The sequence below is a fragment of the Rhipicephalus sanguineus genome, chromosome 8 (assembly GCF_013339695.2).
Source record: "Rhipicephalus sanguineus isolate Rsan-2018 chromosome 8, BIME_Rsan_1.4, whole genome shotgun sequence".
NCBI lineage: Eukaryota > Metazoa > Arthropoda > Arachnida > Ixodida > Ixodidae > Rhipicephalus > Rhipicephalus sanguineus.
Window position 1 is genome coordinate 115205591 of NC_051183.1, and position 16168 is coordinate 115221758.

Consider the following 16168-nt stretch of genomic DNA (forward strand, 5'->3'; position numbering starts at 1 on the left):
TTTGATTATGACTTGACGGCGATTCTTTTCTGAAGCGACGAGCTCTAGCGATATGGCCTCTTTTCTTGCAATAGTGACAAGCTTCATAACGAAATTTGCAAGTTTTAGAACTGTGCTCACCGTTGCAGCGGTAACAGACGCCATCTCTGGACGCAGCTGGCTCCTTTGGACGCGTTTCGTGGACGGCCGCGTTGCCTGTGCAGTTCGCGTCGCTGAGGCTCTGTGTCCTGATTTATCGTTGCTGCCGTTGGGTTGCTTCCGCTGTCACGGCCATGTCGTACGCCACAGTGAATGTCAGGTCCCTTTCTGCCAGTAGGCGTTGCTGCACAGCCTCGTTGCTGATGCCGAAGACGAAACGATCTCGCATCATCTCGTCCATAGGAAGCGTGTCGTCTCCGAAGCCACAGTTTTCAGCCAGTCTTCTCAGCGCTGTCACGTAATCTGCGACGCTTTCGCCTTGCGCTTGCTTACGCTTGTAAAATAAAAATCTACCGTACAGCACTGATGGCTTCGGATGCATGTGTTCTCGGACCGCTTTCTTGATCTTCTCGTAGGCTGCAGCAGTTGGCCTTTCGGGTTTGACCAGCGTCACGATGAGACTGTACGTTTCCTCTCCACAAGAGCTGAGTAAAACAGCACGCTTTTCTTCATCCTTCGAAAGCTTGTTGGCTTCGCAGTACATTTCAAGTCGCTCCACGTACTCGTCCCATGACGCACTTGTACCGAGGCGATACTCCCCGATGCCGCTGACTGGCATTGCACTGCGCGTCTTGTTCGGGCCTGCGCTGGTCCGCTGCCGGTCTTCGTTGCCACTGTAATGGACGTGACTCGGAGCCAGACGCTCAGCAACAGAACAAAAGGTTTATTGCGCGTTCCCATAAATAGCGGCTAACAGATGACATCATTCGCACGTGGCTCACGTGCGTCTCAACACAGAGAGCGGCGTTTGGTGCCGCGTCCTAAGACAATGAAATAAAAAGCGAAAAAGAGAGAGAAGATGCACAGAAGCAAATATAAAGTGCAAGAAATATACAGAAAGAAATACATGCAGAAAAAAGAAACAGCCATAAGAAGGTGCAAACAGGAAATGTGACACAGAAAAAGAAAGGGAGGGAGAAATTAAGAGGAAAAATAAACAGAAGCAAGGAAGGCCGCCCGGTTCCGTTGTTCCTTGAGGCTTGGTACCAATTGTGCGAAGGTGGCCTAATTTTTTAGCTATAGTTTTAGACATGATTCGGTACTGTTTACCGAACATCAGAAATCCAAAAACACATTTATGAAAGCAAGAAATATACTCATGGTTTGATAACGCACAATGTGGGGCAGTGACAGAGAATGTCTCATGAATTTGTAGAAAACTCATGCACACTACTCGACTACAGGGCTATTGTCGATCAGTCTGCAAGACGAAACACCTTAATTATGCTGGACCTTGTAGGCAATCTAGACAATCGTCTTTCTGATGTCGCCATTAGGATGAGCCCTGTAGACAAGCTTGTACGTTGAATCAACCGAGTGGGTGCTCCACTTGCAGATTCACAATATATTCTTCGTGTATTTTCCCAAAGCAAAGGAAAACAGCGAACACACCTCACGCTCTACTGTCAATAATTTGTCCCTTTTTGCTCTTTCCGGCCGTCCCGCAGTGAGACAGCCTTGCTCACTTAGTATGCGGGACCTAGCAGAAGGAAATGGTCTTTCACTCTTGCCGATTTCTCCCGCTGTACAGCTCCCACCGTGGTAAAGGCAGCTCACTGACAGTGATTTGTTTTTCGAGAAAAATATTACGAAGCATGTGTCTGTTGCACATGTTCGCGCTCGCTTCCTTTACCTACAGCACAAATATGCCAATCCTGAAGTTTTTGCACATGCTTAGAAGTGTCATGGTGGTCTGTCCTACGCAGCGGCTGGTGCATCCTTTTCGAATTATGGTATTCTGTACACAAGCATCTTCACAGCATAGGTTCATACAATATTGATGGCTGTTGAACGCAGTAAAGTAATGAAAAATGGCAAGGCACTTTTGTACATATTTAAAAGCGCCCTGGAGGCCCTGCGAAATGTAAAGGAAAACAGCAAACTATTGTTATCTCTTAGTTATACTCAATCGTATACACTGTTTAGACGTTCAAACAGCACGTGGTATTATGCTGGGTGCCAGGGCAGCGCGCGATTGAAATATGTTGCCCGCCAATGTAGCTGTATCCATCTATGAACGCGTTCGATTTATTTATAGAAATCCGTGTACTGGACGTACAGCCCTACCTAAGAAGCAATGTCACAGCTTAGTGCCAATGCTAACGGAACACCAGGACATAGTAAACTTGAGAAAAACTTGGCAGTGGGCTAGTTGGTTAAACATTATCGATGATTTTTGCGCAAACTTTACAAAAAGTGACTGGGGACAGAGAAAGACCACACACACGGCACATATGAGCGCAAACTAACAACTGGTTATTAGAACTATGGAATGAAATATACACGGTGACCCACGCATGCGCAATGCTGCCCTAACTACGACGCCCCCTGCTCTCCTTTATCATCTTGATTTCCATATCGGTGAGCGCAATAGAAGGCGCGCTAATACACTTGCCCTCTGCTGCCGTTCTGATAATGAAGGCTTCGACGACCTCTCTTTTGGTGCGCTTGTTCGACGTGTGCAAAATGTCCGTTTCTTCAAACAAAGGACGACACGTGCACCTGCTGCAGTGTGTCGCCAGATGCCCCGGAGCTGGCAGGAGGCCACAATTGTGTCTATGTTCCTTCAGCCTCTCGTTGACACACCTTCTGGTCTGCCCCACGTAATGAGCTCCGCAGGACAGTGAAATTTGGTATACCACGTTTTTCGCGCACTCGACGAACCTATTTGCATGTTTGGTCAAACACACTGCTTCCTTGTCCCTGTCAGAGTCGCCGTTCACTTTTGCGCATAGTCCGATGAGCTTTCTCGGCGCAGTGAAGACCGTCCTCACGCCGTACCTTGCCGCAACCTTCTTGATTCGGTGTGCCACCGTGTGCATGTACGCCATTGATATGAAAGGAGGCCTTTTGCCATCTTCTAGAAGTTGCTCTTTCGTATTGGATTGGATTGGATAAACTTTTATTTGGTCCTCCAAAACACAGATCAATGTGTCGCGGGCCGCTCCCACGTGGGGACCGAGAGGCCGAGCCCCTCAGCCGCCTCGCGGGCTTGGTGGACAGTCAAGAGTTGTTCTGCCAAGGACGGGCTGCGGATTGCCGCCTCCCATCTGGCAGAGGTGATGTTAGGTAAATGAGCGAATTTGGTACACTGCCAGAGCATGTGATCTAGGGTAGCTATTTCCCCACAATATAGGCAGAGATTACTTGGGTATAGTTCAGGGTAAATAATGTTTAACATTTTCAAGGTGGGGTACGTCTTAGTTTGCAATAGCCTTAATGTAAGTGCTTGGGGCCTAGTGAGATTTTTGTGAGGTAGAGGGAAAATCCTCCGGGATAGATAAAAATGCTTAGTGAGCTCGTTATATGTTGTGGGAATTTCCCAGTTATCCCCTTCACCATTAGAACGCATGCCCGGGGAGGCGCGGTTGGAGAGGTCTCGCGCCGCCTCGTGTGCTGCTTCATTGAGATTGGGAGGGGAGTCCTTGATTTGACCAAGGTGAGCCGGGAACCAACTCAGCAGGTGATGCGTGATTTCCTTGCCTTGTAGTATTCGTAGCGTTTCTCCCGAGACCGTACCATTTGAGAAGGCCCGTAGTGCTGCGCTTGAATCGCTGTAGATGACTTCGATATCCTCCATCGTCAATGCAATGGCAACTTGTTCCGCAACGATTGGGTCCTTCGTCCTGACTGTCACTGAGTTGACGACTCGGCCAGCCCGATCGACCACCACGGCCGCAAAAGCTTTCCGATTGGCGTGGGAAGCCGCGTCGACAAAGGCGACCCTTCTTTGCTCGTTTGAGACCTGACAAAGTATGGTCCTGGCCCTCGCTATTCTTCTTGCAATGTTGTGCTCCGGATGCGTGTTTTGTGGTATAGGAGATACCGTGATGTTTTCCCTGATCTTTTCGGGAATATCGTTGTACTTCAGTTTAATCGCCATTGGGTTCTGGTCCAGCTCCTGCAGGATCTTCCTTCCCGACCTTGTTGTAGATAGCCTCGCTAAATGCGCTCTCTCTTGGGCCTCTGCTATTTCTTCGAGAGTGTTGTGAATGCCAAGCTCTAGAAGACGTTCAGTGCTGGTGTGTATGGGTATGCCCAGGACCCTCTTGGTAACCTTCCTGAGGAGTGCATTAAGTTTCTCGGACTCTGCTCTCGACCAGTTGTGCATTGCTGCCTCATACGTGAAGTGACTAAGGACGAACGCATGCATCAACCTGATGAGGTTGTCTTCCATGAGCCCATGTCTTTTGTTGGCCACTCTGCGTATAAGGCGCACCGCCCTGTCGGTTTTCTAGGTTAGCTTGGCAATAGTCTTTCTGTTAGCACCGTTAGACTCGATCGTCATGCCTAGGACTTTGATGGCATCGACCCTCGGGATGGCATCCCCGTTACTTGTACGTAGGTGGATGTCTATCTCGTTCAATGGTTTCCATCCCCTGGGATTTGGGCCTCGACGTGTAGTCCGATACAGTAGTAGTTCTGACTTGCTCGTGGAGCACCTGAGCCCGGAAGGACGAAGGTATCCCTCTGTGATGTCAATCGCCTCTTGCATGGCGCTCTCAATCTGCCCCTCGCTTCCTCCTGTGCACCAGATGGTGATATCATCCGCGTAGATGCTGTGCTTCAAACCCTCGATTCTCGATAATCTCTTCGACAGCTCAATCATGGCAAGGTTGAACAGCATTGGGGAAATCACTGCACCTTGTGGCGTGCCCCTTGCTCCTAGTTCAATTTCTGCGGTCTCGATATGTGCAACCTTCATCACTGCTTTTCGATCTGTTAGAAAGGACCGCACGTAGTCATGGAAGACTTTCCCAAGACTGAGCTTGGAAATCGCTTCGAGTATGAACGAGTGGTAGATATTATCGAACGCTCTTTCTAGATCCAGGCCCAGAATGGCCCTCACGTCTCTGGTTTTGTTGTCGATGATCTGGTGTTTGATAAGCTTCATTGCGTCTTGTGTGGATAGCCCTGCCCTGAATCCAACCATATTGTGTGGATAGATGTCATTATCTTCCAAGTACTTGTTTAGCCTGTGCAGTATGGCATGTTCCGCAACCTTGCCGATACATGATGTCAATGATATTGGCCTCAGGTTGTCTAAGCTAGGAGGCTTCCCTGGCTTTGGAATAAGAACCGTGTTGGCCAGCTTCCACTGCTCCGGCACTTTGCCGTTTCTCCATGCTTCATTGACCATATTCTTTAGTGTCTCAATTGAATCGTCATCGAGGTTACGAAGTGCCTTGTTTGATATACCGTCCGGGCCGGGGGCGGATCTACCGTTAAGATCATACAAGGCTCTTCGTATCTCCTCAACGTTAAAGTCGCCTTCCAGACTTGGATTGGGCTTACCCTGGTACTCTCCGCTTGGTGGTGCCAATCCTGTTTTGGTTGGGAGGTACTTATGCACCAACCGCTGCACGACTTGCTTTTCCGTAGAGGCCCCTATCTCTTCATGCAAGATTCTAGCGATGACATGCCTTTGATTCGTTTTGGTGTTGTTTTCGTTGAGGAGGTGTTTTAACATATTCCATGTCTTGCCGTTGCGCATCTGACCGTCAACTGAGTTACAGATTTCGTCCCATTGCTGCTTAGATAGTGTGCGACAATGTTCCTCTACTGATCTGTTTACCTCAGCAATCTTCTTCCTCAACCTTCGGTTCAGTCGCTGACCCTTCCATCGGTTCAACAGCGCTTGCTTTGCCTCAAGAAGATGAGCGAGACGGCTATCCATTCTCTCAACCTGAAGATCCGTGATAATGGTCGAGGAGACAGATTGGATGTCCTCTTTAATCTGCTTGACCCACTGCTCTAAGCTTGGTCTGTGGTCGTCTTGTTCCCTTTCCGTCCTTAACTTTCTGAACTTATCCCAGTCTGTGTAGTGGAATTCTCTCTGCTTCTTACGCTCCGCGGGGAAGGTGGTGGCAAGAATGCAGTGGTCACTCCCGAGGTCTACAGCGAGGTTCACCCACTGCGGCTTCGTGATGTTCTTTATGTAAAGGTGTTTATTGACGGCGCGATTGACGGCGACGATGCACAGAGACGACAGTCACGACGGAGCGCAACCTCGCAGACTCTCACGAGCACGAGCACGAGGGGCGTGCTCCCCGAGAAGAGGCGAAGAGGGCGACCCACTAGAAGGTGCTCGAGAGGACGGCCCATTACAGTGTTCCAATGCTTCTCTACAATTACCCCGGGTACGAAAAGGGAGTCCTCTGGCGACCTAACAGCTGGTCACTATGAGCGGGTCATGGTAGGGCTTGAGGCGCTCCACGTTGACAATGTCGCGCCCTCGACGGCGCATGTCCGAAGATGGTTCAATGGGTTCAATCAGGTAGTTGACCGGGGATGTGCGTTCGACGACATGGTAGGGGCCTTCGTATTTGGGCTGTAGTTTGGAAGAGAGGCCAGTTGCAATGGTAGGGACCGAGAGCCATACGAGCGCTCCAGGTAGGAACGTGGGTGCAGAAGTGTTGGTCTCACCGCGGATGCTCTTCTGCCGCTCTTGGTCATGCGTAGTAAAGGTTCTGGCAAGCTCGCGACACTCCTCAGCAAGTCTGGCTGTGGCAGAAATTGGCGCACACTCAGATCGATCCGGCTTGTATGGAAGGATTGTGTCGATGGTGTGCGACGGGTGCCTGCCATACAATAAGAAAAATGGTGAGAAACCAGTGGTGCTTTGAGGTGCGGTATTGTAGGCGTAGCTGACGAAAGGCAGAATGGAATCCCAATTTGTGTGATCGGCGGCGACGTACATCGAGAGCATGTCGCCGAGCGTGCGGTTAAAGCGTTCCGTGAGCCCATTCGTCTGTGGGTGGTAAGCAGTAGTTTTGCGGTGAACAACGTTGCACTCTTTGAGGATGGCTTCGACGACTTCCGACAGGAAGACACGGCCTCGATCGCTCAGCAGCTCCTGGGGTGGACCGTGGCGCAGCATGAACCGGCGGAGCAGGAAGGAGGCTACATCGCGCGCTGTAGCCGCTGGGAGGGCGGCAGTTTCGGCGTATCGCGTAAGGTGGTCTACAGCGACGATAGCCCAGCGGTTACCAGCCGACGTCAGAGGAAGTGGCCCATACAAATCGATGCCAACGCGCCCAAACGGTCGGTCAGGGCAAGGTAGAGGTTGCAGACCCACCGGCGACAGGTGCGTTGAAGTTTTGCGGCGCTGACAATCGATGCAGGAGCGAACGAACTTCTGCACGTAGCGGTACATGCCTCGCCAAAAGTACCGTTGGCGAATGCGGTGGTATGTTTTCGATACACCAGAGTGCGCACACTGCGGATCAGCGTGGAACGATTCGCATATGTCAGAACGCAGACTTCGGGGTATTACTAGCAGCCACTGGCGGCCGTCTGCGTTGTAATTTCGTCGGTGAAGGAGGTCGTCGCGAATGGCGAAATGGTGGGCTTGACGACGCAACGCGCGAGTGGATGGTGTTGCCGATGGATCAGTGAGCAAGTCTATCAGTGAAGCGATCCATTCATCCTTCCGCTGTTCGGTAGCAATAGTGTGAATATCGATGGAAGAAACGGCATTGTGAGACATTGAGCTGTGGGTATTGTCGTCAGGCAAGGGGGAGCGCGAGAGTGCGTCGGCGTCAGCATGCTGGCGTCCGTTGCGGTACAGCACGCGGATATCGTAGTCCTGCAGGCGAAGTGCCCAGCGGGCGAGGCGGCCTGATGGTATTCAGGAATGACCTCCGCGATTTCTTGCTGAATCGCCCGGCGGAGGGGAGGCAGAAGTGTAGTTGGCGGCTGGTCAACATGCTGCGGTGGAGCGAAAGCCAGTAGAGAGACCTGGCGGGCAATTTCCTCACGCACGAACGACTTGATTTCGGCGAGCAAGGTGGAGTGGTCAGCAATGGCGGACAAGCCCGCGAGATCAGCATCGCGTGATGGCGGTCGACGGGTCATCAAGCGCTGCCGGCGCAGCTCCTCGTAGCTTTGGCACAGCGTAATGACCTCTGCCACTGTGCGAGGGTTTTTGGCCAGCAGCATCGTGAAGGCATCGTCGTCGATACCCTTCATAATATTCCTGATTCGGTCAGACTCCGACATGCTCGCGTCGGCTTTCTTGCACAGGTCAAGGATGTCTTCAATGTAGCTCGTGAACGACTCACCTGCCTGCTGAGCTCGTTCACGTAAACGGTGTTCGGCTTGGAGCTTCCGAACGGCAGGGCGCCCAAACACGTCGACGATGGCGGTCTTGAAATCGGACCACGTCGGGAAGTCGGATGCATGATTGTTGTACCACATGCCTGCCACACCCGCGAGGTAGAAAACCAAGTTGCTGAGCTTGCCTGCTTCGTCCCATTTATTCGGAACACTCACCCGTTCGTAAATCGCGAGTCAGTCCTCCACGTCGGTGCCATCCGCGCCGGTGAAGATAGGAGGGTCGCGGATGCGAGGGACACCGGGACAAGTGGTCGGGGCAGGAGGCGGCGTTTGCTGAGCGGCGTCTTGCGGCATGGTAGATGGTACGGTACGGGATCGTAGCTCCAGGGGCATCGAATGGAGACCGAAGTCGTGGTGACGGTACAGCACTCTCCACCACTTTGTAAAGGTGTTTATTGACGGCGCGATTGACGGCGACGATGCACAGAGACGACAGTCACGACGGAGCGCAACCTCGCAGACTCTCACGAGCACGAGCACGAGGGGCGTGCTCCCCGAGAAGAGGCGAAGAGGGCGACCCACTAGAAGGTGCTCGAGAGGACGGCCCATTACAGTGTTCCAATGCTTCTCTACATTTACAAAAGTAAGGTCGGGGGTGGAGTCCCTGCAGGAGGATGTACCAATCCTAGTTGGGAGGCTCGGATCGGTGATTAGGGTGAGATCCAGTTCACTGGTGATTTGCCAAAGTCTATTTCCTTTGCCAGTGTTGTATTTGTAGCCCCATGTATGGTGAGGGGCGTTGAAGTCACCAGCTATGACGAGTGGACAGTTCTCGGCGATACTGAAAGCTTTCTTTAGAACCGTCTTGAACCCTTGCTTCTGTTCCTTTGGACTGCTATAAATGTTAAGTATAAAAATGCTCTTCTTCGATGGAGTGCTCACATGACTTTTTAGTCGCTTCCAAAAGGCATGCTGTGCCATGCCAGCGAGTGAAATCAGTTGCAAATTGCTGACGCCACAGGTGTTAATCACCTGTGGCGCATACCCGCATAACTTGAACTGTGGTATGCGAGTATGTGCCACACGTGACTGAGGGAAAGGGTTTCATGACGTAGGCGATAGGTATTTTGTGTTATTCATGTCCCGATGAGTGAATCGTGTCCGTCATGCACTGATCCCCTGCTATGCCAATCTTGGTATATTACATGCCATGGAGAGGACAAGGAGAGCGTCCAGACTTAGGCAGCTAGGTAGGTACGTAGACGGAAACAGCCAAAGTGCATCAGGTTCGCAGACAAATGCTTCGCATTTCAAAATAGCACAGTTACTTAAACTGAAGCGACCTCGGTCTCAGCAGCAACTCTAGCTTCGAAATATTTTGTAAAATAACTACATCGACGGAGGGCGGGACGGGACAAGGGTTAATCCATTCCTCTCCACGCCAAGCCCAAAGAAAATTGCTGCACTAACATCAAATAAGTTTATTCATTCATGCAGTTGCTAGGGCATTCCATGTGGTACCTTGTCAATAGATTTGAAAAACGGATACATAAATATTTATAAATTTGCATGAGGTAACATCATAAGGATGCCGAGTTAAATATAGTGTATTGATGAGAGTGTCGCTTCGGCGACACTAGTTTTAAGCAAAATAGGCCTCCATACTGGAACCTAACTTGGGTCGATAGTCCCAGAAGTACAAGGGCTGCATGAATATTGGTAACTAGATAAAAACAACAAAAAGTTGCCCACCGCTGTTCTAACATATCGCCGCTTGGAGCATTTTTTGCCGTTGCTGAGTATTCGAGCAATATGCGGGAATTCAAATATCCCCTACGTGATGCGAGTGCGGAATAGACTAGCATATATATATTAGAGAAAACTGGGACAGCGCCGGTACGCTAGGTCGACTGTTCTCCCGATTCTCCTTCTCTTCTTCAGGCTAGCCTATTGAGCGGGCGGAAGAGCCCCTAGGCTTGGTGCAGCCCGTCGTCATTACACTCAGCCATGGATACGAACGAGCGGGGCTGACACGGTAACTCCCGTGGGTTGCACTGGCTGCATCGCAGTGGTTAGTCCCCAATGTTGCTGTGGATACGGGCTTGGCTTGTATCTTTGCCGACCTTTTAGCTTTGCTGGTGTTGGTGCATGCGGCGAACATGTTGCTAAGTTTCCGGTGCAGGATCTGGTGCTTGTACCTTAATCAACCAGGCTGTGCCTGTAATGATCTCACCGATTTTGGACGCCCGAGCAGACTCGCAACAGGCTTTGGAGTCGCGCCAAAAGCAACAATGACGGCAAGACGCCAAAACGCCGCATAATTGTGCCACTCTTTCGCGCCATTTCGAAGGTTGTTTATTTCAGGAGCCACCATCGATGGTGCGACCAGATGTGGAGTGCATCGAGTCTCAATTTTATGCAGCCAAGGGAAAACGTTGTCTTGATATTCATTGAACGAATGTAAGTGGAGAATACACGGAGGATGTGCAGAGAATACGGCCACGGAGAATATGCGGGCCCTGGAACCACCTAGCTCTCCAATTTCTGCGGAAGGCGCGCGGCTGCGCGAATTATTTCTGCTGCGTCATCGAGTGAGCCGGCCGAATAGGCAGTGGCGGCCGCCGCGGAGAATGCTGTGGTCGCAGCAATCAGTGCAGTGGTGCCCTGAGCGAAGGAAGCCTGGTTGCTGGTTGTGGACTGAGTGCTGGGTTCGGGGTCGATGCCACGGAGACCGTAGATCGTGTTTCCTAGCGAGATGACCCCGTGCTCTGTGTTATCGACACGATGCACGGATGCACCGGCATAGGAGTAGAGGCGAGCCGCTGATGGTGGCTAGACGCTGTCCCCGAGAAGTGTTTGTAGCACCGGTGAGTTAGGGGATGCTGCGGTGGCTTGAACACCATCCTCGAACTGTGCTTGCTGTAGCGGGGAGCTAGATATTTATTTCCTTGTCAGATGACTCCGTCTCAATGCTGAATTTCACAATGGTTCGTGAAAGTCATTTTAAAGAAAAGAGGCGCCGAGTCGGATCTTTCTATTCTCCCCTTGGTCGCATCAGCATTCTATCTATCTATCTATCTATCTATCTATCTATCTATCTATCTATCTATCTATCTATCTATCTATCTATCTATCTATCTATCTATCTATCTATCTATCTATCTATCTATCTATCTATAATATACCTTTAAGGGCTCGTTTTTCTTTGTTACACACCATATTAATGAGAACTCACAGACAATAATGCCAGGGGAAGTATGGGAGATGTTAATTGTAATAATTGGGATATACGTGTGAATAAAGTGAAGTGCACGAAAGGTAACTTGCCGCCGGCAGGGACCGAACCTTCGACCTTCGAATAACGTGGCCGATGTTCTACCACTGAGCTACGGCGGTGGTCATCCCCCCCGTCCATTTTATCGGGTATATATGTGCAATTAAATCTAGGAGTGTTAGTCAGCGCCGATCGCAGCCATGGCGGCGAGTGTGGAGCATTTTTTTTTCTGCCTTTTGGCGTCACGTAGCACATGATCTGGCACGTGCTGGCACGAGCTGGCAGCTGACCAATAATCCCTCGCTTACTACCTGAAGGCATCAAGTCTGCCAGAACGAGACCCTCGCAATGAATGAAGGAAAGATGGCTCTTAAGGGCTCGTTTTTCCTTGTTACACACAATATTAATGAGAACTAACAGACAATAATCAATGCCAAGAAAGTATAGGAGATGTTCCTTGTAATAATTTGGATATAAGTGTAAGGAAAGTAAAGTGGACGAAAAGATAACTTGCCGCTGGCAGGGACCGAACCTGCCATCCCATTTACTTTCTTCACACTTATATCCCAATTAATACAAATAACATCTCCTATACTTGGCATTAATTATTGCTGTTCTGAATATATATATATATATATATATATATATATATATATATATATATATTCAGGAAATGAAGGAGCGCACATACGAAAATTGATTTTCTGGATTACGTTGCGGTCATGGTACGACATTGGTCAGACTGTATATATATTGTTGAGTGGAGCATGCTGACAGGCGACCACGGACACGGTGCCTCTAACTGCCCATCACATTCTACCCTCAAGAGTTGTGCGTGTGCGCATGCTCTTTTGTTTGTGTTTGTGTCGAGTGCCCTGACGCCATTGCATGTATTCTTCTGTAGTCAATTCTTTGTCCTCGTCATTGTGCAGGACAGTTGGGCGCCTACAACGTGGTAGCGTCCGCAAGGGGGCAAGTCCTCAGTTTCGAATGCATCAGCGGGCATCGAAAAGTATCTGTGGACGTGACCATCGACCAGCGCCACGCCCTGCTTTCAGGCCGGCTGATTCGCGGCTACGTACGCATCAGCAAAAGGCTTCATGCCGTGATACTATGTGTTATGAGGTGGGCGGAGCGGAAGCACTTGAAAGGAGCCAGAGCAGCAGGACTCTCCTCCTTTGCCATCGAGCTCATGGTGATCGCTCTCTTCCAGTGTGAGTAGCATACTCTCAAGGTGGCGTTCACGTGTACATTTATTTGAATTGGAATGACTTAGGCTCTCTATTTGAAGGTTGAAGATAATATGCTGGCCCTTGTGCTGTATGTTTCAAAGCTGCGATGCATTCATAAGGTGCGCCGTAGTCGCGGATTAGTTTAGAATGCGTGGAGTTACATTTTATTTTCTCTTTTTATTTCACCTGAGTTAAAAGCCGGCCACTTAACCAAAAATTGAATCCGTGTCGGCTAGCATAGAATATCAGAGACCTGGCTGTTTAAGCTACTGGGGAAGCATGAAAGATTTATTACACCAAGAAAGTAGAGTGTACAAAAAGAGGAAAAAGTTAAGCACACACACCTGTCAATGCGCTTTGTTGGTATATTGACATTTCATTTTTTCGACAGCTGCTTTAATTACCGGCTTTCTACCAAATATCACAGTTGCCTAATTATGTCTTATTAGGTCATTAACGTTCATTTACCTGAACATTAAAGGCGTTTTTTGAACGTGATTGTTTGATATTTGACCGCTTAGAGCGCTAAATGAACGAGGATACTGCAAAGATGACGACGCGAAAGCTGTGTCATCTTTCTCAACTCGCCCAACTTCCACTTCTGCTGACTGATCGATGTTTTAGTTGCACAAGACGCAGGCTCGTCCGAACAAATCCTCCAACAGACGCAACATTACTGTAGTTTATGCGGTGGTGCTGATGGAAGCCCGCTGAAGGCAAGATAAAAAAAGAACAGAAGTATAGAATCGTTTTTTTTTGTTTCAGGGAAACGCAAGTGTAGATTTATTTGCATCCTTCGCCAGAACATTGTTTTCGGACGGCATTAGCACGGCGTCTTTCATCTTTCATCTAGTGCTCGTCAGCCTCGGTTAGCACGCACTTCCAGCAAATACTGAACGCATGTTTGGCATCAGCTTATCAAAAATGTTTGAAGTTTTCCTGATTTGTACAATACTCAGATTAGTTTTATGTTGCTATGTCTCACTTATTTAGAGGACAAAGAAGACGATGACGGGTTGTTTCCTCTTTCGCTATCTTGGTTGTTGCCATCCCAATTACTGTGCTCGTGTGAATATTGTGCAAGGCAGGTAGCGCCACCTGCGTTCACGTCCACTCATTCAATGTAGAACCCATGTTCCGCCACAGTACATAGGGCCACATGTGTCCCAAGCCAATTTTTAAGTGGGATTCTTGCTGATTCAACCACTGCTTCTGCTGTTTCAGTTATTAGGAAGCCTATCGAAACAACTACTCTGAGTTATACACAGCAATGTAAAAAAATTGCAATTACTTTATCAGGGAAAGAAACGCTGCCCTTCCGCATCACAAACGAAGCGTCTGCTAGAATTTGTAAGGCAGTGATGCCGATCTAAATACAATTTTCTGCTAAAGCCTGCTTAAGCGAGTCGAATGTGCAAGGTATACGCTCATCGATATGACAGTTCTTTCGATACACCGGATTTAGTTATGGGGACATATGTGTACCGTCTACCTAAAGGGGTAAAATGACTATATTATTCTGCCATAAGGGCGCAAAGAAGATAATCGTATACGTACCTAAAGCCGGCACAGATGACTTATTCTGAAGAAATGGTTCCAAAGATCTGTTTTCTTCGGTCATGTAGAGACGTCAAAGGATAAACTCTATACATCATCCAATGGAAATGCCATCTTTCTCGGAATATAAAGGTCCTTCGAATTCTATGTAAAAGGAAATCAGATACAGGCTCAAAAGGTCCATGAAGTCACAGAATTGCGCTTCACTTTTTCCAGAAGTTCGGCCTCGCTAAAGTCCTGGAGAGCATTCCTAAACAGATATTAGCGAAGGTTGTCTGGGGATGTTACAGAACATGTCCTCAACGTCCACTTAAACAGGCTGCAATCGCTTGGTCTCGGCGAGGAATGCCGTCAGTTCTTCCGAGAATCGGATGCCAAAAGTGTTCTCAGCAACAAGTAATCACAGCTGTCTCTGCAAGAAACTTGCGATCTGCCCCTGCGAGGTCCCTCTCTCTTCAACGATGGTATTAAAAGGGTTACTTGTTTGTGGGTATATATATATATATATATATATATATTAATATATATATATATAATATATTCGTTAGCATTGGTTCGACGGTCGCCTGCTTCTCGTCGCCTTCAAGAATTCGACAAAGCCCTGTCGCGAAACATGGCATCAGACGACAAAGCAGTGCGCAACCAAACTGTCAGAGCTCATACCGAGTTTCCACGCGCAAATGCGAGGTAGTAATAAAACAAGTCGATGAAATTCTTTGCGCGGACGGAGTGAGGAAGGATTGCCCCCCCCCCCCACTTGTAAACAAGTTGGTACACCACTTTGTAATAGTTATTAACCCGACGGAAGCGACGCGCGAGGGAAGTTTTAGGTTCCGCTAAGAGACGCTGGCTTTGAAGAGGAAGGAGGAGCTTAACATAGAAGGGGAAACACGCCACAGATTAAAACGCGCGCCTGAGACTGTCAAGGCAAAGTGTCATCTTCTACAATCCGGATTCTAATGTTCATTTTCTTTTTCTTACGCCCCGTCTCCTGTACTCAACGGATTCCCTTTCCCTTTCTCATAGTGTTCGCGTTCCCCTCCCGCCGACTATGTACCGTCTTCTTGGTACGTATTCGGCGAGTTATTCCCACCTAAACTGTGCGGCACGCGCAAGTGCAGCGACCACATTTTTAAGAAATCACAAGTGAAGTTAAATGAACGGCCTTTAAAAACACGCATGTCTTGTGGGTCAACTGTTCACAGCAGGAAAAATGTATGTGGAGAGCAGAGCTGCCTGCATTTATACACTTTGTAATACGCTCATGTGCCCACTATTGCACCAAACGTCAAACGAATCCTGTGCCAAGGGAGTCTGAAATTATGTGTAAGCTCACTGGCTACGGCAGTTGATCTCAAATGTTTGTTAGCAGCTTTTGTCCGTTCACTGTAAATGCGCAAGTGACAGTCAGCAATAAACGGTGCTCGCATATTATAATACAATATGGTATAACAGTGTCGCAGAACTCAGTAATGAAGCAAAATACAAGTAAAAACCAGGAATTGCGATGCAAGTGTGATATACCTCAGAACAACTTGTGGCGCCACACTGCGCACAAACCGGCGCAGCCTCCGTCTCGTCGCTAGCTAGCCCGGCATATCACGGCTGCATGCTACACCACGCCTCCAATAAGGCACAGCGCCACCGCAGCGTCACCGGAGGCCTACGTCACCGACGGTGGCTGCGGAAGTATCATTCCTTGGCTACCCGATTGAGCGCAGTGTCGGTATCCTCGCCCCGCTGCAGCTACTACGTTAATAAACGGTCGTAACGTTTTATGTTAGGATGCGTCCTTCCATCGACACGGCATCCCACATCTGGTTACCCGGAAACCGAACAAACCGCACCC

The 16168-nt window shown here is 49.1% G+C and overlaps 1 protein-coding gene across 1 annotated transcript; it reads right to left on the minus strand.

The window, feature by feature from the left end:
* Nucleotides 1-232: 232 nt before the first annotated feature.
* LOC125759643 (uncharacterized) lies at nucleotides 233-757 on the minus strand. The gene has a single exon (XM_049418664.1). The coding sequence runs from the start codon at nucleotides 755-757 to the stop codon at nucleotides 233-235; it is 525 nt and encodes a 174-aa protein (XP_049274621.1).
* Nucleotides 758-16168: the final 15411 nt, after the last annotated feature.